We start from the raw sequence: 26,497 nt of genomic DNA on the forward strand, positions 1-26,497 counted from the left end.
CCTTTTTATAAGAACACCGGTCATATCAGATTAGGACCCACCTTAATGACCTCACTAATTTATCTCTATAAAAACCCTATTTTCAAGCGGGGTTGCGTTCTAAGGTACTGGGGGTTAGGACTTCAAAATATTTTATTTGGGCGAGACAATTCAACCAGGAACAAAAGCCCAAACTCCCTACAATCAAGCTTTACATAATATATATGGCCCTTGCTTTCATCTCTGACCACATCTCCTACCACTTGCCCATCTCACTCTGTTCCAGCCACCTTGGTGTTTCTGCTTGCCAACTTTGCTCTTGGCATTTACTTTCAAATGTCATGTCCACAGAGAAACCAACTCTGGTCGCGCTATTAACTCACCCCTCTTCCTGCACTGCTTCAGTTACTCTCTAGCTCATTTTTGCTATTTCATTTTCCTCATAGCATTTGTCACACTCTGAAGTCACCTGGTGTTTATACTGTCTCTCTCACTGTGGCAGATACTGCTGGTTATCTACTCCTACTATGCATCCTCTTTCATCACTAAGAATCTATGGTCTACTAAGAATCTATGGTCTATCACTAAGGTCTGCCATGCACCCAGCTCCAGGGTGTGGATCATGATTGGGTCCGACTGGTCATGGCAATTGTGCTTCCCTTTGCAGAGATTACTGTTGGAGTGGGAATGTGGCCAGGTTCTGGTCGATGGGATGCAAGGGGAAGCCCTTGGGGTTTCTGGAAAGACTTTCCTCCTGATTGAAGAAGCAGACAAAAAGCAAGCTCTTCTCTCCTCTCTTGACTCCTGAATTTCAATGTGATTTCTAGAGTTCCACCAGCCGTCTTGCGTCCATGAATTGATCTGCTAGAGAACAGAAGCCAGCAATGTTGAGCAAGATGGGAGTGGGAGGAGCTTGAGTTTTCGATGATACCATGGCTACTGTACCAACCCTAAAACTATCACTTCCTGATTGAGCGCCATAAATTTCCCTATGTTTTAAGCCATTGATATTCAAGTTTTTCGTTATTTGCCTTGAAAGTGTCCTTACTGACATACTCCTCCACCATTACCAAAGATACTTTGTCTGTCTTATCCAATGCTGGACCCCAATAAGAATGACATCTGGCAGGTACGAAACACTGAAGGAATATTTGTTGAATGAATGTGTGAATGAATGAAAGTACCTGTTGGCATCCCTGCCATGCTACTTATCTTTGCTCCTCTGACCCAGCCTTCTTTCTTCCACTTACAAAACCTCTCCTTTGTCTCAGACTGCCTTCCCATTCTATTCTCTCTCTTTTAACCTCATCTGGCCCCAGCTCCTAGCCTGCCTCCTCCTCTGCTCCCCACATCCTCCTGGCTCACCACAGTACAGGTTTAGGCCCAGCCAAAAGTCTGACTGTGTGTCACTCCACAAACTCATCTTCATCCTCTGGTTCCCACTCTGTGGCTTCAAAGCCAAGATCCAGTGGTGTTGTCTTGGATGAACCGTCCTGATCACGTTATACCCTACAGTGTCTTCATAAGTGAAAGTTTCTTTCTTCCTTACGCTATCAAAAACACCTTAAGAACTGGATCTATGTCCTACTTTTAGTTGCATCTCCCACAAATAATAGAGCATTACTGTAAAAGCACAGTTCAGTGAATTTCTGTTGAATAGGGGCAGCATGGCATGGTGGTTAAGTCCTGGCCTTTTAAAGACAGCAAAGCCAGGGCTCATATCTGCTATTTGCTTGCTTGGTCAACCTCAGGGAAATCACCTGTCCACTCAGAGCTTCAGTTTCTCCACTTACAAAATAAAGAATAATAGTATCTACCTTATAGGATTACTGTGTATCTCTCTAAAAGAGATAATGCATATAGATATTTGTCACAAAGCCCAGTAGAGAGTAAACACCCATTAAATAGTTGCTATTATTATTAATAGCTGTGTTTGGATGAATGCTATTATATTCATGAGCATGGTAAAGACTAGTATTCTCACAGATAATTGTAAATCATGCCTAGCAGACTGTGCTGGTGTGTTGGGATTTTACACACACACACACACACACGCGCACACACACACACACACACACACACACACACACACATCCCCGCCACACCCCTATCTGTATCCATGTAGATATGATACCAAATGTTATTGGCTTTTGGTGGGTGTCTTGATAAGTACATATTATATATATGTATCTTGTTATGTATCCACCTAGAAATTTTCTACTTTCAAAATGTTGTAGCAGAGAATATAGCAGACTGACAATGAATCTGAAACCATTTGTTTGTTTGGAAAAGTAGCTAGAAAGAAGGAGAGGATACATTTCCATTTGTATGTTAATGATGTTAATTTTCCTAAATTTGGAAAATGCAGTGTTCAGGTCAGGACTCCTGGTTGCCAACCTCAAAAACTGTCTCTAGCTAATTAAAGCAGAAAGGAATTTATTGGCAGGATTTGTGGGTGTGGTGATGGGGGGCACTTCACAGAGTCACCAGGAAAGCTGGAGATCCAGGCTCATAAAATGGTGACAAACACGGATGCAGCCCAAAAGACCAGAATGCTCCAAATGCCATCATGGGTGGACCCTGTGTCCCTGGAACACCCTTTGTCGCATGGCTGGGCTCTCTTGCACTTGACATTGGCTGCTGTAGCCTCTGGGCTCTCGATTCCAGTGTGCCCATAGGGAATAACCTCTGAATATCTGCAGGTCTTGGCCACTCCTCCTGAGTGGCACATCTGGTGAGCCAGGCTTGGGCACGCCTGGCTCTCCAGCTGCTCTGAGGAGGGGAGAGGAAACACCTGCTCCCTTCAGATCCTGCCTCCCACCTGCCTTGGGATTCCCCATCCCTTCGTGGGTATTTGGATGCTGGGCAATCCCTGTAAATATCCACTAGAGCTACCGAGAAAGAGAGAGGCAACCTAAAAACAGAACCAGAAATAAAAGGCTCAGGAGGGACCCTTGAAGAATTTCCCATCCAGCTGATAGACATCTTCTTCCCCAAACTCTTCCCATCCTGAGTGCATATGAAATAGCAGCGGGAGTATTTTCATCCCCTTTGGCATAGATAGAAATGTAAAGAGAGTCCTTCTTTCTCGGGAGCGTTAATGATGGCTGGTAAAGTAACCACATGTGGCACAGTGACCTTTCCGAAAAGCATGGTGATGTGATGAAAAGAGTTGCTGGTGCCAGATACCCATTGATAGGCTCAGAAACAGGTCCTCTGGAGCCCAAGAGGCGGAGGCAAGCCTCCCTCTTGAAAGGGGCAGCAGATGGTATTCTTCACCACCCCTGACAGAATAACGGCTGGAGGGAGCAGTGGGGCTCCATCTGGGAGAGAGCCTGTCTTCTGTGGCCAAGCAATCAATGTGTTTGCAATTTTTACACTTTCTGTGGTGCCTTGCAGAAGGGCAGCTTGTAGGAGGCTGGAAAATTCCAACCAGGAAGAACCACACCTTTTCATGTTACTTCAGAGCAGATAGAGTGGTTCTGAGAACCCAAAGGCAAAAGATAGCAGAGTGGAGTGGTGAACATATGTTGAGAGAAAAACACAAATTATCAGGAGAAATGAAAATGTTGATGGACGTCAAGCTCTGATATTTGAAAATGTTGGTGGCCAAAGGATTTATCCACCCTCTCGATCTGACCCACAAAATTGAGCCAGAAAATGTGTTCATGACTATTTCCATGGCTCTTACTCAGCTACAAGTCATTTCCCCTTTCAGATTATTTCCATTTTTAAGCTCCAATTTCCATTTGCTTTTTGATCTTCTGCTTTTAAGACATTTCGGCCAATATCATCATTGGCCAAGTGCCAGGTTCTCTTTCAAGGCCTTGAACTTGTCATTTATCCTTTATCCTTGTAGGTGGATTCTGTTTTGTGACTGGCTGGTCCCAGGTAGACAGGGTTTTCCTGGTAAAGCAAAAGAAAAGGGGCTTCTTACTAAAGGGTGGAGATTAAACTGAAAAATTGAAGACACCTCCTGTAAACACCAGTGACTGGAGTAAAAGTTCCGTGGAAAAGTAATAATGTGATTTTACCAATTTATGAATGAATAATAAATGACATGATCTAGCTGAACCTGACAGTTTCAGCATCAATAATTAAGTTTTATGACATATTTATCACTTTCTTATATTCTCAGCTTAACTCTTCATCAGTGTTCATTAAAAAAAATATTCTGGAGCTGGGTTCATCTGACATAAAACAAATTATAAATGGTTCAGTGGTTCATTGTGTTTTCCACAAAAGTTGCTGATGGTTTTCTGTCTTCGTTTTCAGCTTTTAAGGGCAAGAGTTAAGAAATATTTCCCTTTGTATTCCTACAGCTCATAACAGTACTATCCAGCTAGCAGGCATTTAGCCCACACACGTAGTTACCTTTGTCACTTTTCTACTAGTTGTGGTGCCGTGGGTTGGCTTTACCTGTTATTCTCACACTCACATAACTCGAGGAGTCAAGGACTCCCACTTTGTCATTGTGTCTAAATCAGATCTAGTGTTTTATTCTAAATGATGTCGAAGAAGGCGCTGATTTCAGTACTGTCGTGGATTTAATCATGGATCTGCTGCTAAAAATCATTTACTGGATGAACAACTCAGAAAAGAACACTCACCACCCACCCACACCGTAATAAAACAGGGCAGAGTTTTGCACTTGCTTCCACAGCATCGCCCGAGAAAGAGTTCTGATTCCCATGTTTCTTCTCTCTTGCTGAGAATTTCAACTTCATCCCGGTCAGCTGCTGAATCATTAAGCAGAATGCCACTCTGTATTTCCGTGTCTTTCGTGAGGACGGCACCTCTTGAGGGCAGCCACATGCTTGCCAAAGAATTCAGTCCCGAATATTATTTAGCCCCTTATTATTTCCATAACACCACAAAAGAAGGAGGAGGAGGAGACGAAGAAAGGGGGTGGGGGACTTCCTCGCCCTTCCTACTCCTATGCCGTTCGCATCGTAAGATGCTCCGTGGAAGGGAGCCTAGCGGTGGGCAGAGGCTGCGAGTCCCCGATACCGGGCGCCTCACATTTCCGTGGCATTCCCATTTGCTAGTGCGCTGCCGCGGCCGCACGCCTGATTGATATATGACTGCAATGGCACTTTTCCATTTGACATTCTCTCTCTCTCTCTCTCTCCCTCTCTCTCTGCCTCTCTCTCTCTCTCTCCCTGTGTCGCTTAAACAACAGTCCTAACTTTTGTGTGTTGCAAATATAAAAGGCAAGCCATGTGACAGAGGGACAGAAGAACAAAAGCATTTGGAAGTAACAGGACCTCTTTCTAGCTCTCAGAAAAGTCTGGGGAGAAAGGAGCCCTGCGTTTTCCCCCAAGGTAAGCAGGAAAACAGCGCTGACGGCTTGCCTAGGAAATTACTTCTTTCCAAAAGGAGCATTTCATCCTCCTCTCAGACAAAGAGACAACCTTTAAATACCACTTAAATTTGCATTAATTGAATTTGCATTAATCTGTAGTGGGCTAGCATTGTGTTTTGTAAATGAACGGGTCTTTGAAGTCGGTGACAGGACAGGGGAGCCTCACAGAGAGGCTGGAAAATCTCTTTGGGTTTGACTGAAAGAGGTTGGATTTTCAAACTCTGCGTAGTTAGATGTAACTTTGTAATGGTTCTTATATTTGACCCCGTGAAAGGAGATTGAGAAGCAGCTACTCGCCGACATGGATTCCTGGAGCCCCAGTATCTTCCCCGCCGCCCTCATCCCTCTTAAAACGGGGGCACTATGAACGCGGGCAAGACTGCAAGTTTAAAAGCGCACTGTTTACTTTTATTACTACTTATGTATGCTGCTGATCTCCTGCCAGGGCTCTGCCGGAGTGCTTAGAATGACTTCAAACAATAGGCAACATTTATTTCTAGCTTTCTGTGTCGCGCTTTACAAGAATCCTGTTCCTTTGCACCTTTCTCCCAACTTGCAACATCTTCAATTCCATAGATGCAGTCAGGAGCGCCGGGGAGAGAGGAGGATGGATTTACTATAGGATTTTGATTGGGCAAAAAGTCCGAGGAAATGCATGCTGTTTGCCTTGGCCTTATTGCAAAGGGTTATTTTTAGTAATCAGCTTGTCCCTGCAGCCGACCGATGCTACCCAGTCCAAGCAGTGACTGGGAAAGGATGCTCCCAACCAGCACAGGGACCAGGACCTGTAGGAATGACTCCTACAAACACCTGAGGAATATTCGGAGGGTTCTTGCAAGCTCCTGAATACAAGTTCTCTCTTTAAATGAACAATTGGGCTGTAGGAGGCCTGGGCATAACTCTTCCTTGGGGGACGGGAAGTTTGACTGTGTACAGAATGTTAATGACTCAGAACACCCTGTAACTGAGGCTCATTGTAATCGAGGAGCTGCGATAAACCTGCATGAAAGAGGTAGACTCCCTTCTCTGCTGAGATTCAGGTGCAGAAAAGGAAGCTATTTGGCAAGATGGGAGTCCCGCGTTCTAAGCTCTGTCACTGTCATGAATAGCAGATATGGATGCTGTGAAACATGTCTCTTTTCATGTATGATATTAGTGTATTTTAACTACAAGGAGCCGGCGTTGGCAAATTGCTCCAACACATAACATTAAATACCAGGTGCATTTGAAAATGTAGAGATGCCTAAAATGCAGAGTTGGCTCTAGGTGTCTATCAAATGCAGTGGGGACTACAAGATGCTTCTCAATTGTTCCAACCAAATGCAAATATCTTCCCCCGCCCTTTTTTTTTTCTTACCAGTCTGGCTTCTCAAAGTAAACTTTTAGGTTCCTAGAGACCAATATTCATCGTGGAACGGGAACTTGGTTTATGGGGGAACTCCTCTGATTTTCTCTAATAACTAACCTAACAAGCATTGTTGAATGAGAATCTGGCTTTTGAATGAGGTAACTTACAACCTTGGGATAGTCATTATTTATTTGAGAAAGCCTGAAAAGATAGCATGGATTCTATTGCTATACAATTTTAAACTACTGCTGTTAGCAAAGCATTTAGCCGAACCAAAACGGTTTTCTTAAACTATGATTCAGACCATTATATGAGAGGGTCTGAGCACAAAATGCAATGTTTTGCATCATTTACTTTAACATACATTTAGTTCAGGTAAAAGGAGTGCTGGCTGAAGCCTTCCTGATGACCGTGTACCAAGCAGCTGACACCCACAGATGGAAACACGCCTGTGGAGTTTTCAATCTTAATTCATGTTCCAATGACACTGTCAAGGGGAAAATAAATCATTTTTCAATACGTTTAACAATTTCCAACTCATTTATTTTCCTCGGCCCTTGAAAAATGTGGCGAGTTTCTCGGAATTATAGCCACCAGTGGTGGCTGGCAATTTTTACTGTATTTTCAGAACTCACAATTCAAGCACTCTTACTCTTATTGGTTAATTATTCATGCCATCATTCTTTCAATAACTTATGCTAGTCCTGATGGATGCAAAGGTGAATGAGACATTGTCCTGCGCCCTAATTCTCAGTCTGTATGCCATCTCCAGTTAGATTTGGGAACAGAAATGGACTTGGCCAGTGGGTAAACTGGTCAATGAGTTCCTTGTTAGAAAGAACTATTTCAAATATCTGCTGGTACCCAGATTTACTGGAAATGATTGTCGCTTATCGGTGGGTTTTCTTTCCATTTATGATAAAGGGGTTCCCCTCAGGCCTTTATCACCGGATCCTGGGGACACGTCACTCACAGCTAGCAGAGCCTGGATCTTTCCTTCCTGGGTAGGAGAAGCCTAGAAAAGGGGCAGTTTATCCTTCCTCTGCTCCCTTGAGCCCCCTTTGGAAAGGACCACGTGCTGTCTGTATCGGGGATGGCTGTGAGTCACCTACTCAGCGACTGACATCAGGGCCACTTGATGAATCATTGAATTAGAAACATGCGTGGAGGAAGATGCAGTCACTATCTCCCACCACTTACTTGTCCCACCCCCAGGATCGAAACCAGTGACCTCTGGGCCTGGCCTAAATTCAAGAGGCCCCTGGGATCGAGTTGCCAGAAGTTGTTCCCCAAACCCAGGTCTCCGTCAGAGCCACTAACAGTGTCGCTTTCAAATAATCCGATCTCGTGTTTTCTGCCTCGGATAGGTTACTGGGGGGAAATGCCCTGAAGACAGCATCACCAGAGTCCTTGATTTGGTCCTTATCAGCAGATAATCCCCTGTGGTTGGATTAAAATGCCTCTGACTCCCTGGGGGGGCCTGACTCACCCTAGCCAGCCCTCAGCTTCTTGGCCAGCGGCCTTCCAGGCCATCCTCACCTCCTCCCATGACAGTCAGCTAAGGCGACTTTGCCCGGGGCCCCCTGCCTGAGCCAGTGGAAGCAGGAGGGATGGGACGGCAGGTGGCAGAGCGGAGAAGGGCTAAAGCAGAAGGAGGGAAGCTGGGCCATGGGAGGGTGGGTGAGCTCCGAGGCCCAGATTGCTGTGGCCTCTGCCCTGGCTGTGATCAGCTGTCATTTCCTCTTCGTGTATGACACTGTGGAACATATTAAAATTTCTCTGGGATGGTATGTTTGGAATTCCTCTGATGCCCCACCTCACCAACTTACCCGGACAATAAAAGCAAGGTTGTAAGCCTTTGAACAGCTGGCAGGCTATATATTTCCCCTCTTTCTTTCGCATAATCTAATTCAGAAAAGAATCCAGCTAGACTGGCAGTGCCATGTCTGGGTACTTGTTTCCTGCAAGTCCTTCCTCCACCACCTCCCCCAGCCCTCCCTGGAAGCTCCCTGGGTGGCATGTGGCTTTTCTTTGCTCTTGCTCTCCACCACTCCCACCCCGCCCCCTTTTCCCCTCGCCTGAGCTCCTTCCATTGTGAGCTCGCTCTTTGCTCTGCCTGTTTTCCAGACAGCCTGGGTCCTGTTCCATCTGGGGACAACAGCGCATGAGGTCTCCCCATCTCCATAGTATTCCCAGGATGTCATTCTTGGCAGCAGCTCTGCCGGGCTGATGGGATCGGGGGTCTTTTTGGAGCGCCCCGAGCCTGAACCCACTCGCAGAGAGGAGCAGCCTCATGGCTCGGGCTGCCCTTTAGGCTGCTGGGAGTAGGGCTGGAGTGAACCGGGTTGGCAGGGACAAACATACCATCACAGTGACCCGCCGCACATCTCCGGCAAAGGGCCGGGGGTGGGAGTGCTATGGGAACGCCTGGATGCACTTCGGCCTACATTAAGAGAAATGTGGTTATTCTCTGTTTCAGGGAGAGAGACAAGTGACTTGAAACCAAGCTCCCTGGGCCCTTGGGCCCCGCCCTGCCCCCTTTCTCTGTCCTTCCCACCTCCTTCCCTTCCCAAGGAAAAAGAAGGACAGACGGGACTTTTAATTTGGCTAGCGCGGGCCCAAATGTCTCTATGAAACCCGTTTTGTGAAAGGGAGAGGGGAGAAATGGATCCTGGGTTGAACCGAACCCAGCATGGGGCTGGGGAGATGGAGAGGATTTTTTCTTTTTCTTCTTTCTTTTAACAGCAGAACAACAGATCGGTTTATGAGTTGCAAATGGAAGGAGCTGGACTTCTCAATTAGACATTCCCATTTAAGAGCTTCATGTCACCCCCTGTGTGCAGCATCCTTAAAAGATGCTGCACATGTCCTCGGGACCAAAACGTATTACGGAGCAGTCTGCAGTACAGGTCCCTAGTCCTTTTCTTTTCCTGGGGGCTTTGGTAGTCTTTTCCGAATTAGCTAAAGTTCATTAAAAGACCCAAAAGGAAAAATTGAACACAGCTGAATTAAAATGAGTCTTTTCCTGTTAGCTTGACAAGAAGGGGGAAAAAAAGAAAGGAAAGAAAAGAAAGAGAAGAAAGAACCAACTCCCCTCCTCTGCCACTTCTTGGGTTTTAATATGAATTATTCCATACAAGTCCCTAGGCTAGAGAATCTATTTAAAGACGCCTGGCAGCATGAAGAGAGAGGGTAAAAATACAACCACTCTTTTGTCCATCAAAGGTTTTCTTTGGGAGGACATTAAGAGCCTTCCTATTTTCCTGTCTGCCCCTGCCAGTGGCAACATTCCAGCTGGTAGTACCCACTCCTCACCCCTCAGATTAGCAACCATAAACTTCTGTGTTTGCGTACAGGAGGAAACAAAGGGTGGCGAATCCTGCTGAAACCCCTGTGCATGTGCAGCGGGGTGGGCGAGGCAGGGACTGGCTTGGCTGTGCAGGTTGCATGCTGCAAATTCACACACCCACACATTTGAGTTTTTGAGGAAGATTGCGCCGATGGCATTCTTTCTGATGCCAGATGCTCTCACATCTGCAAAGCTTTCTTCTTGTGTGTCTGGCAATAGCTTGCTTGGTGCCATTCACGCTTACTGTCCCCCTCATCAGAGGGTCTCAGAGTCTGATGGGTGAGCCTATAATCACACCCCCAGACCCATTTTCAATAGTCAGAATGTAACACCCTGGATGGGGTTCACAGTCTGGGACAACTACTTTCTTGTTAGAAAGACTACTGACTCAGAAAATGCAAAGAATGGGTAACTTTAGGAGGCAATATATCCCTCATGCTTAGAATCAGGAATTCATCCAATCAGAGTCCATTTCACCCTCATGTCCAAATCTGCACATGAACATGGACTATAGCTTTAAACTCAGTTCTATAAGATTTGCAGTAGATATGTTTTTCTTTTTGTTTTTCTACAAAAGCTAAGAATTTTTTCATACCATTTTCTCTCCTCCAAGGCCGGGCTCAATCCCAACTTTTTCTTTTAAGCTGTGATCCAACCCATTGCCAGATTCTTTAAAAATGAAAGGGCAACAGGTTAATACATTCAAGAAAGTTGACGAGGTGTCAGAAAATTCTCAGGGGCGACCCTTCTGCAGTGCCACCAACCAACAATAGCCCTAAAGATGGAGTCCCCTCCCATCCTTCCATCAATAGGGAATAAAAATAGGCAAAGAGCAGGCCATGGAGAAGCAAAGAGAAGGAGGAAGGATTATTTCTAATGTTTAAAGTCTGCCACTGGAGATTTTCAAATAGCACAATTTCAGAAAGGGGAGCTTCCCTTAATTTCACCTACTCCCTCCCAGGAAGAGGGGTTTGAACTCTGAAGTTACCTTCTTTACTTGACATTAGAAAAGGAGGTCAACTCCTACAGTGAAGAAAATATCCCCCTTCCTTAACTCTAAGTGAAATGTAGGCACACACATTCTTAATATGGACGTGAAGAGTCCAAGAAATCCAGTTCTTAATGTCCAGTTTTTCTTTAAAGCGCGAGGCAATATTCAAGGACTTCATACATTTCTGTGATTTCCCCCCCCAAATTATGGAAAATGACTTTTTTTCAGAATTAAAATTTTTCTGTTGAGGTTTGAAATCCAAAGGCAGCAGAATGGAAGTGTCACAGGGGAACTGGCAATCAAAAGACGTAGCCAGAGTGTGTATGGTTTAAGCAAAGCAAAATACGGACAGAAAACCAAAAGCCCAATAAATTCAGAGTGATTAGCAATAAGGGAAACATATTTTTATGTGATCGACTTTTTTTTCATTTTTTTAAAAATTTGTATTGGAGTATAAGTTAATTTACAATGTTGTGTTAGTTTCAGGTGTACAGCAAAGTGAATCAGTTATACCTATACATATATATATATATATATATATATATATATATATATATCACATACAGATATTTAGTTGTTCCAGCACTGTATGTTGAAAAGACTCCCATTCATTATTGATATTTCTATTTAGTATTTTTGTCAAAAATCAATTTATATATATATATATATATATATATATATATGTATCCATTCTTTTTCAGATTCTTTTTCCATATAGGTTATTACAGAACATTGAGTAGAGTTCCCCGTGCTTTAATGTTGCCCCTTTGACATGAGTCTGTGTCCACAAGTGTTGCTTCCAAATTGCCACAGGATTGAATCCAGTATTCAAGTCCCATCATTGGGCAGAAAAGGCAAATTGAATGGGGAATGGAAATAGTGAGTTGCTCTATTGTTTATGCCCAATTTCTAACTAAGGGCTCTACAGCTGTTAGGTGAGATCACTACCCATCATTCCGAAGTGTGGGTGAGGAGGTTCACATGCAGCTTTGGAAACACTTCGTTGGACACTTCGAAGAAAAGCCAACATACACATTTGGCTCCAGGGTAAAAGGGAGCTTGTACCCTGAGCTAACATTGGTTATCTGTCTTCTCCTAAGGCCATACCACAGCCAGCAGTCCAGTGGCAGAGCAAGTGTCAAATTAACTCAGCACCAGGGTCCCCAGAACACCAGGGCACCTTTGCTTTTCCACAGGGAGAGTGTACATTCATGTGTTGGTGAGACCAAGTGCCCTGGGTTGGGTGTCTCAGAACTTGCCTGCTTTCCTTCCAAAGGGTCTTACACAAAGTAAGTGGTAGAGTGTTTCTCATTCCTCATGTGAAACCCCCTTCCTGGGAGGGAGTGGGTGAAATGAAGGGAACCTTCCCTTTCTGGAACTTTGCTATTTGAAATCATTGAAAGGACAGTGGCGGATGTGAAACATAAAAATAATCCTTCCGTCTCTTCTGTTACCTCTTTTGCGGCTTTGTCTCTCCCTATTATTGATGAAAGGATGGAAGGGTACTCCGCGTTTAGGGCTATTGTTGATTTTTGGCACCCCAGAATGCCCACCCCTAAGCCTCTTCTGACAGCTCATCACCGTATCAGTCACAGCTTTTAGTGGAGTGGTAGATTTACAGAAATAATCCAAACCCCCAGAGGAAAAGACTTCAGCCGTATCCTGCTTCTTGACACATGGGTAATCAGACTCGGTCATTTCCAATTTATGCAAGGTTTGTTCTCTAAAAGTCAGTTATGTCAACTGTTAAGAACTCAGAATGAGTCTTTCCGTAGAAACTGTAGAAGCCCGCAGAAGCCCAGCACAGGAAACAAGACCCGTACCCAATGGGCAACTCTTTTCGACCCAAGTCCCAGCCTAGAGCTTCAGGTGCCCTAGCACAGAGGTTCCATAGATGTTTTACTAAGCGGACTGCCTTGCTCTTAACCACATCTGCAGAGAAGAAAACTCTTCTAACCAATCTTCCTCTTCTATCCTGAACCAGAGCATCATAAATGGCCCCACTAGGGCATGAGGATCTGTGGCTCAATCTGTTAGGAATAAGGGTCATTCATAGGAAAGGTGCAAGAGGGTTAAACTCAGCTTATATCCTCATCATCACCAATTGAAAGAAGTTTAATTCTACCATGATTGACTACTATTCGCTTTCTCCTCTCCCCATTTGGTGGAGACTGGAAAGAAACACTACAAATTTTAAGACAGCTTTAAGAGAAATAAGAACCGGTTAAGTATCCTCGCTAACTGCTTCCTATTATTAACAACATGTTATTAATTTATAAACCATATTTGGTACATTCAAACACCAAGTCAAGTGGTTATGACGGGCTATTTTTATTTCGGGCCACCAATACAGCCTCATCAAGGGGCTTAGGCACCACATTAGAACTTGTTTGGACTTCTCTGTGATCATTAACTTCTTGAGTAAACAAGGAACTCTTTGTGTAGCATTTCTTCGGGGAACATGTAGCCCCCCCAAAGCAGGCGAGTACTCTGAGAAGCTTGGGTAGAGTGAGAGAATGTTGGAAATGGACAGAACCATAGAAACATCTCGAACAATCCGTACATTTTGAGAATGAGAAAACTGAGTCCAGGGAAGGCAAGTGACTTGCTCAAGATCACACAGCCGATGACGGGAAGGGAGGGCTCAGAGCTTGCGGCTCCTCAGATCAGCCTTCCTTCCACCAGAGCAGACAGCAGTAGAATGCTCTTCTGGTTTCAGAAGGTTTTGGAATAGTTATCCAATGTTTCTGGCAAATGAATGCAAAACACCGGGACGTGGAACACAGACTAGAAATGGGTTGGGGAGGAAGAGATGAAACCTGTAGGGAAGTGGGAGTTTGGATCACAATGAGAGGTTTCTCTGGATTTCCTGAAAAAGTCAGGATTTGAAGTTTCAGTCAGTCTCTAGGTCCAGTCCTCCCACACCAGTCTTGCCCCACACAGTAAAACTATTCAATCCATGGACACACACACAGATAGGGCCGCTTGACAGTTGGCCAGAAATTACTTCTATTCCCAGTCCTTCTTTTTCACACCCTTCTTTACCCCAGGCTTGTGATTTATTGCTTCTTCCCTGCACTCTATTTCTCCTTCCCTTTTGCTTCTCCCATCTCTTGTCTTCCTCCATCACCATCACCACTGAGTTTGGCCATGCCTGCCTAGTAATGCAGGCTGGGAGAAAACAGACCGTCCCAGACTGGAGAACTGTTGTTTAATCCCAAGGATGTCCTCTTTCTCCTAAGATGGCTCTAGGGGGGCAGGCATTGCCTCCTATTCTCTGCCACCTCTAATTGTAGAACAGACACCATGAGATGACAAGGGCAGGAGCCGCTCCCTCCCCACTGACCTTGTGGCTGCCCATCCTTGGAGATACCAGGGGCTGGCAGGCTGGAGGGCTGGCAGTGTGTGTGGTCAGGACGGCTGCCTCTGGGGCAGCCCAGGCTTGGCTTCTTGGCCACTACTGATGTGCTGCCAGATAGGAATAATATCAAAAACCATTCATTGAGCACATGGGATGCTTTATAAAATCCAACAGGCTGTTTACAGTTTATAAATTAAGTGCCTTCGGAAGAGGCATCTGACTTATTCTCCAAGGCATCTAGTTGACTAGTTCCAATTGGAATTCTTTGAGTTCCTGGGAGGGGGCTACTTAGCACTTCACACTCTCTGATGAGACTTTGAGTTTCTTGCTTTTCTAATCCCAGTATGAAGTGTTATCTAGTGGCAAGCTTTCTTCCACATTTAAATCTCTGATTTTTTTTTTTTTTTTTGCAATTCCTTTGAGAGAGGCTTTATGTTCTGCCATTTTTACCTTACTCATGCCTGATATGATTGTTTTAAATGATAGTAAATATCAAATAATTCTGTCTGGCACACTGACGTCATTCCAAAGTCACTATATTTCATCTGCTTAACTTGATCTTCTTAGAATGAAGCAAAGGATGTTGCATATGAATTAGATGTTAAATGAGTTCATCAGCGTGTCTAAAATAATTGCCCAGGAAAACAGCGGGCCAAGATTCTTTGCTTGTGGATGCAGTGAGCTGGAAGAGGGAACTAGAATAGGACCTATTTTTTTCCCCTGACCCTTGAGTCTCATCTGTTAGAGCAAAAGGAGACACATAGTAGGTGCTCAGTGAATATGTGTTAAATATATATTTGTAGAAAGAAGCCATGGGAGGTAATACCTGCATGTATTATACTGAAAACAGCCCCCGGGGGAAATACGGACACTGAGCACGGCCCTCCCTTGTCTGGCAAGCAGGGCGAGAATAAGGCCACTCTTGGCACATGCCACTTGTCTTAGCCAGTTGCTGGAATAACTTGTGTGAAACCAGCACTTTACCCTTTGCCAGGCAGAAGGTCAGCCCAAGAGTGAGCTGATCTGTAGATACAACACCATCTCTCACCCAGGAGGCTGGGTCTGCTGTAAGCTCTGCTATATTATTTCGCTGAGAATGACAGGTGGGGAAATCTGGGCACCAGTTGTTCTTTTCCACTGGTATCGTTTGGAGGGTAGCTCCAAAGTCGGGCACGCCAGCCTACGTGCCTCTCCTCCAGCAGAGGCTCCACACTGGAGCTATTAGAATGTGGGCTCTGTACATCGGCCAAGTCCATGTCTCAGAGACTGTACCCAGAGCACGGAGCAGCCCAGGTCTACTGAGTTCAACAAGAGAGTCGCTTTCTCACTCAGTCCATCCTGGCTGGGCTGAGGTTCTAAGTCTTGATAGGCAGCATTTGATTTTTATGCTACATGGCTTTCACAAAATTAAAGCAAGTTAGAATGAATTTAATTTTGAGAAAAATGACAGGAGCTCCTACGAGACAGACGTAGATACCCCTAGGCTGCCATAAAATTGGGATCTCGAGTGATGAAAACTTCCTTCATTCTTGATTTTCCCCTTTGTGAGTGCTTCCCTGGGCACTCTGCACAACCTCACCTGTGCACATCCGGACCAACACAATGTTAAGGCAACCTGACTTAATTAACATCACTCTTTTCTTGAGCATTCTGTTCATTTCTTCTTCAACACAACAGTGTTGGTTCATCCAATTTGAACACAAGGCAAAAATCTCAGTGTTATGTTGCAAGGATCATACCTTTATGCTTCGAGGGTTCTGTGATTTCTGTGGCGTATTTACACTGTTGCTGGCATTCTCATTTCAGAGTTTAATATAACAACTGAACAAAAAGTATCATGCTTTATGAGCACGTTGAAATGAAAAATCTATTTCTTATTAGTGGTGAAGCAATATTTCTTCTGTCATTCTTTTATACTTTATCACTACTTCTGGGTTCAGCTTATCATCTTTAAAGAGAAAATCAGATAATAAAGTTACATTCTGTGTGACATTAACTAGCTCTTTATCAGTATAAGTGTCATAACATTTGCTTGCAAAATTATTTTATTCACCTTTCAGGAAAAAAAAAAATTTAACTGTGCTTGCAATTCAGAACATTGCTACTAGGTGGCAGTAGTGCACAAAAACAAAATGGCCCACCTGGAAGAATATTTGACTAAGAGACTAGCATGTCTTCCCGTATTTATAAGGAATAAAAGTTTAATACTATTAAAATACTCAAACTGGCACAAACTTTAAACACCCATTAACTTAATTACTATTTTTAAGCCAAGCTTTGATTTGAAAAGAGAAAGTATTATTTTTTAAAGAAATTCTGGATAGGCAGTACATTCACAAGTTCAGACATCTACAAATTAAAAAAAGTTATACAGCGAAAAGTCTTTCTCCCATGCCTGTCCTCCAACTCCCACAGGTAACTAACTGTACAGTTTCTTGAGTATCCTTCCAGAGCTTCTCTATGTAAATACAAATTAACGCAAATATATATTCTTATCCCTCCTTGTTTTAACACAAATCAGTAGAGCTTCTGCATTCTTCTTTATAGAGTTGCATAGTATTCGACTGTATGAACGTTGTGTAATGTATTTAACCAGTCCCCTACTAATGGAAATTTTGTGCTGTTTCCAATTTTATGCCATGACAACCAATGATGTAGTGAATAACCATATGCTTGTGTGATCTCACATGTAAGATAGTTTTCCGAAGTGAAATTGCTGGGTCTAAATTATACAGATTTTCAATTTTAATAGATATTGCCAAATTGGCTTCTACAGAATTTGTACCAATTTTTACTGTACTTTCTCCAAAATAGGCCTGTTTTCCCACAGCCTTGCCAACAGGGTGCATGATCAGAGTTCTGACTGGTTGAACAAAGTGTCTCAAAGTACTTTAATTTTCATTTCTCTTAGATGAGTGAGGGTGCCCATCTTCTCCATTTAAGGGCCGATTATACTTCCTTTTCTGTGGAATAAATGCAAATGCCAACACATACAACCATACATACACGTATGTAGGGTTTTGTTGTCAATGTCATTGCTTGTTTTTACCATCATGCCATGCATGCTTTTCTTTCATTTGCTTTGCTCATTTAACCATATCCCCTGGCCATGGCTCCAAAAAGAAGTTGCTGGCAGTGGAGAGGGAAGGTCAGGACTGGAATGTCTGCTTTTCCCCTTCATCCTCTTGCCATTGACTCCTGGGGGAAATATCTGTGAACTGGAATGGTGAAAGGAGAAATCTAATAAATTCTCTTTCGGAGACTAATTAAGGCTTCAAAGAGACAGTTGACCATTTGGGAAAATACAGTCATATTGAAACTCAGGAAATGGTCAGCAATATTGCAGCCTCTGAACATGGAACCCAAGAAAGCTCTGGCTCTTTGAGCTGAAGTCTTGCTGAGTTTCAATGTAATGTGCAGAGGAAAACCTAGAGGATGCAGCTGAAATGAAAACAAAAATGCTCATATGCATCCTTTGCTGATTTGGAGCTTTAGGCACAGGTTTGATCAATTTTAACGAAATACTGCCATTAGCATATGCACATAAAGGACAGTGGTGCAAAGTTGCATGAAAATATGGTATCCTCAACTCTAGGATTATCCTCTGTATATGGACATGGCAGTAACTGAATCCATAAGTATCTAAAATGTTGGCATTTTACAGCAAGAGAGGGTTGCAGACACCATTTTTCCCACTCCCCTATTCTACAAATGAGGAAACTGGGGCTGGAAGAGCTCAAATGACCTGTACAAGGTCCCCCAGCTAATTAATGGAAGTGCTAGAGTCCAGGTGGGTCCCCTCATTACTGTTCCCTGCTCTTCCTGCAATTTGCAGGGCTTCCCTGAAACACACATGCTGAAGTTTTGCCATTGCCAGGGATGCTTCACTCTGAAACAGCCCCATGTCACACACCCTTTTCCTCCTGGGGTCCCCTGCCCCACACTCTGCAAGACAGCTAAACTGAGGCTAAGGGGGTCTGGGGCCACTATATTAGAGTAAAACTAATTGACTTATATGGACTTGAACTTCTCTTCATCTTATCAGTGCTTTGCTCTGTTTATTCAGACTGTCCATGTGTAGCAAGCTTAAAAAAAGGTTGTATATGAAGCAAAATAATCAAACTTTTATCTGAAATAACTTTGAAAGTTTTCCTGAAGGTTTAATTATTGTGTTCCTTTTGCTTTAGATGTAACGTCAAGTCCCCCAATTTTCCTAAATGTTTGAAAATATTTCTGACGCTCTCTGTTTGCTGGTGTGATAGTGTTGGGCATGCCTTGCGGGGGTGGGGTTAGTGAGGTGATTTGAGGAGATTCTGGACCCAAGTCCTTTGTCCAAGAGGTATATGCTTAAAAGAACAAGGCAAATGTCAGATATGGCATGATCCCACTTTAATGATAAGTCTCTGCTCCAGCAACCACTTACTTTTTCAAATTATACGTGTGCTTGGGCTACAAAGGCTCTTCAGAAATGCGTGAGTCTGTTGGCAAATACACATGTGTTGCCTTAACCGCACTAGAAGCCAGTTAGCATAATGTGTATTTCCCATGCAGCTTATCATTGGTGCTGGGTGGCACAGGGCTTCACACAAAAACAGGATAAGCCCAGAGCATAGAAGTGGAAAACTAGGTGGATGGGTGGGTTGGACTTGGACATGGAAAATGTACTTCCTTCCTGTGGGACGTGGCGTGTGCTTGTTAGTGCTGACCTGCCTTCTCTCTAGCCCTGTAAGCTGACATTGACATCAAAGCTTACTGAATAGACCCTCTCGTCCCCACCAGCCAGGGATAAGGATGAAAGCACCCAATCGAGTTATGCTCTGGCCAGAACCACTTGACTATGGGGTCAAACTATCCTCCAGCAATTAGAGTCAACAAGTGCTTCCATTAAACCGCTGTGCACACCTCCAAATGATTATAAATATGTACCATAAGCTATGGGGGAGGGGTATGAAATGGATGATAGCTTATGCTAATGACACTCTAGAAACCAATACTCTCCACTCAAGATGACATGGAAAAATTCTACTCAATACCTCCAGGGTTCCATTAGTTTTTCTGGGTAAACGTTTCTGGGGAAAATAATTTCTGTTTTCATTCCAGCTGTGCATCAGATACAGTCATGATGGATTGCGAGTGCAAACAGTAAGACGAAACTCCGGCATACAAAGGACGATGACAACCAGAAAGCTCCAACCAGATCCTGCCCTTTCCTTGAAAGGAACTGGAGCCTAGGAGGTGAAGGCATTTCCAATTTTTAGTCCTTTGCCTCCCTCTGCCGTTCCTCTTGAGAAGTTTTCCCTTACAACAATGAGAAATCATGTACTAGCTGCATCCTTTTCTATGCTCTCCCTGCTGGCGCTGATGGGAGATACAGACAGCAAAACAGACAGCTCATTCATGATGGACTCCGATCCTCGACGCTGCATGAGGCACCACTATGTCGATTCTATCAGTCACCCGTTGTACAAGTGTAGCTCCAAGGTAAGCTCGAGATCTCTGTGAGAGTAGCCTTACTCCCAGAAACAGGAGAGAAGCCCTATTCCTTTGACAAGGGACAGAGAACTATATGGCTGACCCACAGGGCTTGCCAGAGAATCATTCTTTTCGGGTTTCCCACCGTGCTTTGAACTTTTGTCAGTAAAGCTGCCTAATTGACCATGTACACACCCAGCCAGCTTCTCAAAGTCAATAAGAAAGACTGGAAGTTTCTCACAATAAAATTGTTGCTAGGCACAAGGTTGGAGGGGTGTGTTTCGGCCCTGGCTGTGAAAATGATGAGCAGTGGTGTCCTTTTTCAAGAAAGAAAATGGCGTCTACAGGTTATCGTAACTCTTTCTATCTCCACCAGCAATAAAGAGGAAGGAGATACAAGAAATATGATTGAGCAGTAAAACATACTTCTTGGTGGGGGGGGGGGCGCTCTTCAAAGTGTTTCCTAGTCCGTGCCTTTCTCTATCTGCCATGTTTATGTCAAAATGGTTTCAAAACAGAAATGGCATTTTGATAAGTTATATTTTTACCTTGATATCCACGTCATTCTTGTCTGGAGTAGGTTGTGTGTCTTTCGGCACAGGCGAAAGTGATGTCTCAGTGTTGAGACGGGGTGTATGAAGGAATACTATACTTCAAAGGCCACCAAGAGTGGCCCGCCACCTGGACCACCCAGAAGGGAGGCACATAGTAGGGAAAAATAGACTCAGAAGCAGACTTCTCACGACTCTCACTGCCCCCAGTCACACGAATGAAATTTGCCCACATTTGGTAAATAAGAATTTGTTTAGCCCAACCTCAGAGATTTTCACTTCCAGTCCTGAGACTAAAACCACTTAAATATTCTCATATGGCAAGTATTTTTTTAAATTACCGATATAATTAAGAAGTTTTGGTAATATCAACCACTAAACTTGAGACCATATAAGTTAATGGCTCTACCCTCCATTTAAAAACATTACGACTTCTGTCTGCCTTTAAAATTTCCATAACTTCTCTGATTATAGCTCAATGGTGATGGCTTGTTTTAGTTTTGGGAGATCAGAATTTGGGTTAACTCACTTTAACCCAAACTTCCTGGCTCTTATTTGTACTTGTCGAACCAAAAAAAAAAGAAAAAAGAGTAAATAGATAAATTTTTGCAAGCCTGCAATCCCTTCTTAGGAAACAATATAAAACAAATTGAGAAAAAATGATAGGACATGTTTTTCCAACTGATTGCTCAGAAACTGTAGGCCTGAGGTAAGGTTGACTAGAGCAATTATTAGTTTCTCCTCCACTCCCCCTATAGAGAGAACTCATATTTAGTGTTTCTTATTCCACGGATGATTTCTCCTTCTGCTGAGTTGTCCTCCATAATCATGATTCTTTAAAAAAAGAAAGGAAATAAAATTATTTCAGGGACTTCCCTGGCGGCCCAGTGGTTAAGACTCCTCACTTCAAAAAAAAAGAAAAAATGACTCCGCACTTCACTTCGAGGGCAGGGGGCACGGGTTTGATCCCTGGTCGGGGAACTAATACCCCACACGCCGTGCGGCCTGGCCAAAAGTAAATAAGATGTTTAAAAAAGAAAGGAAATAAAATTATTTCAAAGAAAGTGTTCATGTGATGATAGGAAGGAACAGGAAAATTGGAGCATCTCTGAAAACTAAAGAACAATCTGGAAAGATTTGATGAAAAGATGGAGGAGCGCCTTAGCAATTATCACATTAGTTAAGGAAAGGTCAAAGAAGATATAGCCTTAACTCAAACCCAACAAACTCACAGTGCTTGAGCATGAGTCCTACAAACAGACTTTAGTTTACCTTTGTTCACCTCTGTTTCTTCCAGAATACCATGATAAATAGAGCAAAATTGTGATTGTAGAGAAATGTTTGTAATTTCATGGGAACAATCTGTTTTCAAACATCCCAAACTATCCCAAATATAGCAATAGTTTTATGTAAATGGTGCTTGCAATTATAAACCTTTCTTCCTTGGCCATAAAATATGCCTGGCAGAATCTCAACTACCCAGACCTTTTCTGGATTAGACTTTCTCTATGTATCCGGGAACAAAAACTGTTTTTCATTTTGAGATATTCTATAATTCTTAACTCTCACAGACTCAGGCTGGTTTTCTCTCTAATGGGTTTCACTTAGAAAAATTGTTCATCTTTACAGACTTGGGATATAAAACATGTAGCCTGTGTCTCAAAAACAACCAATGGGGGTTTTAACAAAGAGGAGACTAGGGTAGATTTTTCCTCTCTGCAGAAATTCTCCCCTCAACATGAGGTTCAAAGCCCATTATTTACTACTGTTTGCCTGTCAGCTGTTAATGCTTCCTGACTCCAATTTATCCAGTGTCTGGTCTCGGGAAGACAGATAAAGGGGAGAATGTGACCCAGGCTCAGGAAAGGGAGAGCATCTGCTTGAAGACCTAATAGGTGTCAGGCACCTCATACTATATGATCTAATCGTTGCTGACAAACCTGTGATGGAAAGCGTTATCATTCCCGTTTTATTGGTAAGGAAAACTGAAACCTGAAAGAAGAATTAAATAGATTGTTCGATGTCATTTAGCCCAGGAGTGGCAATGTCTGCCTCAGAGCATGCATCTTTCAATTCATGTTTCATTCATTTCATTCAATTCATTCATCTTTCACTTGGCTCTTCCTATTGGAGGAATGCAAATAGAATGTAGGAGTCATCACTTATTTTTTATTATGATTTTTTAAAATTTTATTGAAGTATAGTTGATTTACAATGTTGTGTTAATTTCTTCTGTATGGCAAAGTGACTCAGATATAGATATATAGATATTCTTTACCACTATGGTTTCTCACAGGATATTGAATATAGTTCCCTGTGCTGTACAGTAGGACCTTGTTGTTTATCCATTCTATACATAATGGTTTGCCTCTGCTAACCCCAAACTCCCAATCCTTCCCTCCCCCAACCGCCTCCCCCTTGGCTACCGCAAGTCTGTTCTTATATCTGCGTCTGTTCCTGTTTTCGTAGATGTGTTCATTTGTCGTATTTAAGATTCCACATATAAGTGATATCATATATTTGTCTTTCTCTTTCTGACTTACATCACTTAATATGATAATCTCTAGGTCCATTCATGTTGCTGCAAATGGGAGCCACTATTTAGAAGCCCAGGCTCAACTTCCAGTCTGTTGAAAATCATGATTTACACTCAGCAATCTTTGTAGAAAAATAAAAATAGTAGTGAAAGCTTTTCTGGGAGCCTTCCATGAGACTATCTGAACTTGCATCTGGCCAGACCCGGGGACCTTTCTCCCATCTCCCAGCAATTCAGGAAAGTGCTGAGATGGAGTGTTGTTTATTCTATACATAATGGTTTGCCTCTGCTAACCCCAAACTCCCAATCCTTCCCTCCCCCAACCGCCTCCCCCTTGGCTACCGCAAGTCTGTTCTTATATCTGCGTCTGTTCCTGTTTTCGTAGATGTGTTCATTTGTCGTATTTAAGATTCCACATATAAGTGATATCATATATTTGTCTTTCTCTTTCTGACTTACATCACTTAATATGATAATCTCTAGGTCCATTCATGTTGCTGCAAATGGGAGCCACTATTTAGAAGCCCAGGCTCAACTTCCAGTCTGTTGAAAATCATGATTTACACTCAGCAATCTTTGTAGAAAAATAAAAATAGTAGTGAAAGCTTTTCTGGGAGCCTTCCATGAGACTATCTGAACTTGCATCTGGCCAGACCCGGGGACCTTTCTCCCATCTCCCAGCAATTCAGGAAAGTGCTGAGATGGAGTCAGGCAGAAAAGACTGGCCACAGTGGTCCACGAAGGAGGTCAGTGTGGCTGCAGATTAGGATGCGCCTGGTGGCTTTCACTGGTAACACCTCCTAGGAGTGGGTACAAAAGATTCTGGGAGTGGCAGCTTCATTGACAATCTTCACTGAATTTTTTAGTAAAGGTGGTAAAGCAAACAAGCAAAGGGTCAGTGGTTAGTGGAAATGAGATATCTGGGGAATCTTCAAGGGAACTGAGATCCCAGGCTTTGAAGTGAGAGAGACCTGGTTTCAAATTCCAGCTCCACAGCTGGCCAAATGGGTGACTTAGGGGGAAGTGTAGTCATTCTTTAGTGCCTCAGTTTCTTCCCATGTGAAATGGAGCTAATGCTGTCTCCCTAAAAGTGTGGGTATGGGTATTGGTGACAATATTTGTAACGCATCCGGCCTGGTGTTCGGCATATAATAGACATTAATAGATGATAGTATGATCTTGATGATGAAGTTATACAGTGGACAGGTGTTTAGACTCACTTTTCTATTTTAGTCAACCACTGAAACCTCAATAACTATTGGGATCTCCTATAGCCTTAAAGGATTAGGAAAATGAACCTCACTGAGGTTCTTGTTAAACACAGAAACCTGGCAGGGCTGGGGGAGCACGCAGGAGGGCAAAGTAAATGTAAGCCACTGTGCTGGGTGCTAAAAGGGGGGATCAAAGTCAGAGAGAAACAGATCCTGCCGTCTGCCCTCCCTTCCCACGTGAGCGGAGGAAGGAGGGATTGGAGGGGGTGCGTTCTGGATTCAGGCCAAGGAGGGGTTTTCAGGAACCGAGACTGGGAAAGCGAGCCAGCTGGGCAGGCCTGTGAAGTCTGAGTTGGGTGAGAAGTAGGAGAGGGTGGCCCCGAGCCAGGAGAGCGAAGAGCCAAGGCATACGGTTTTCTGAACCCCGAAGGGCCATAGGAGCAGCTAGGGGGGTGGCCCCAAAAGAGAAGGAGGAAGAGGGGTCGGGGCACAAAACCTGGGGAAATTCCCTGAGGAGAGGGGACCTGTCAGGCGCAGGGCTGAGCCTCAGGGTTGAGAGGGGCTGCTTAGGATCCTCAAGCCATCTGCCCCCGAAGCTCACAGCATGGTAGGAGAAACGAGAGGAGTTGGGAGTATTGAGTTTATAACACAGTTGACTAGTGGGCAGATATGACTTGATCTTTTCTATTTTTTTTTTTTTTTTTTTTTGCGGTACGCGGGCTTCTCACTGTTGGGGCCTCTCCCGTTGCGGAGCACAGGCTCCGGACGCGCAGGCTCAGTGGCCATGGCTCACGGGCCCAGCCGCTCCGCGGCATGTGGGATCTTCCCGGACCGGGCCACGAGCCCGTGTCCCCTGCATCGGCAGGCGGACTCTCAACCACTGCGCCCCCAGGGAAGCCCGACTTGATATTTTTTAAAAAAGGAACAAATGTATACCGTGGTGGGCAGTTGAGGCACAAAAGTAGAAGAAAACACAGACTACGTTTTTGTCCTCATAATGCTCACAAGTAAACAGAGGAGAGAGGGAAGGGAAGCATTCTGTGTGCAAAGGTCTCTTCAGGTCAGTTTGAGTTGTAACCAGAGTGAAGGGACCGGCTTCTAGCTGGAGGTTGACCTGGCTCTCTGGAAATGAGCTGAACAGTCATTTATTGAGGGTGCTGGGGAAGTGAGGTGAATCATGTTCCTGAGGAGAAAGGGGGGGGGGTGCCTCAAGGGGTGCCATGGAATAAGGGATGCACAGTATTCACTGTTGAGAAAAAGGCAAAATATGTTTCTCACTCGATTGAGGTACAATAGCCAAAACTCTATTCTAGGATGGGACAGGTGGGTCTTTATTCTGATATTGATGGAGACCATGGCCTGAGCCAGGAATTCACAGGGGCCCCACGTGACAGGAAAGGAAAGTGGCTTTGGAGATGGCAAGTCTTTCAACAAGGGGTGATGAAAACCATCTGTGTTTGGATTTTCTCTCACTCAGAAGACAGTTGTGTATTGCAGCAAAAGGCCTAACTGTCTAAGAACTGTGGTAGGTCACCAGAGACAGCAGGAGCCTCAGGTCTCCGGGTGCAGTCCTTGGTCTGGACCCAGGAATCACAGCTGGCTACAACCCTCACAGTGTAGCCTGAACTTGCCCTTGACTGACTTTAGCATCTTAGGAAACTCGAAGGCTTGAAAGGCTGACTCTCATGGCCTAATAGTATAGCACCGTGGTTGGGAGAGAGAGCTCAGGAATCTGGCTGTCTCGGTTCAGAATCCTGGCCCTCCATTGTACAGCTATATGACTTCAGGCCGGTAACTTGACCTCTGCCTTTGAATTTCTTAATTTGTAAAGTGGGGAGAGTTTACCTTTTGAAAGAGTTGTTAAGTATTAACTTGCCTGTGAAGGGCTTGGCACAGTGCCTGGAGCCTAGTAAACGTTCAATACATGTTACATATCATCATCATTACTATTCCTTAATTATTACCCAAGGACTTTCCATTACTCTTAGCCTCAGCACATGGAAATCAGATTGAACGCGAAAGAGTCTATCCTTGAGCAAATACCCTGAACCCAGCAGCTCTGTTCATATTAGAAGGAACTAGGTATCACATCCAGCTGGAGACAAGTGACTCCAAGGTTGGGGGGATACAAAGGGGCTGCTGGAGAAGTTGCCTAGCTTCCTAGCATCAAGCCAGTTGTTGGGGGGCAACATAAGATAGCAAAAATTAAACTGGACCAAAAGCAGATAACATGTATCTGTCACCCACCTGAGCTCCATGTGGGTTCTTTGTCCAAAAAAATTCATTTCTTGATTTGATAGTGGAGTAGTGTGTATGCTCTTCATTAAGAGCGGT

General features: G+C 43.9%; 1 protein-coding gene across 1 annotated transcript in view; it reads left to right on the plus strand.

Moving 5' to 3' along the window:
* The first annotated feature begins 5,152 nt into the window (after nucleotides 1–5,152).
* The window catches only part of NDP (norrin cystine knot growth factor NDP), a 26,809-nt gene continuing 5,464 nt past the window's right edge, over nucleotides 5,153–26,497 (plus strand). The window contains exons 1-2 of the mRNA XM_007456967.1: nucleotides 5,153–5,303; nucleotides 19,494–19,874. Of these exons, the coding sequence (XP_007457029.1) occupies nucleotides 19,701–19,874 (174 nt within the window). The 5' untranslated portion in view covers nucleotides 5,153–5,303; nucleotides 19,494–19,700. The remainder of the gene's footprint in view (nucleotides 5,304–19,493; nucleotides 19,875–26,497) is intronic.

The sequence above is a fragment of the Lipotes vexillifer genome, unplaced genomic scaffold, assembly GCF_000442215.2.
Source record: "Lipotes vexillifer unplaced genomic scaffold, Lipotes_vexillifer_v1.1 scaffold15, whole genome shotgun sequence".
Taxonomy (NCBI): Eukaryota; Metazoa; Chordata; class Mammalia; order Artiodactyla; family Lipotidae; genus Lipotes; species Lipotes vexillifer.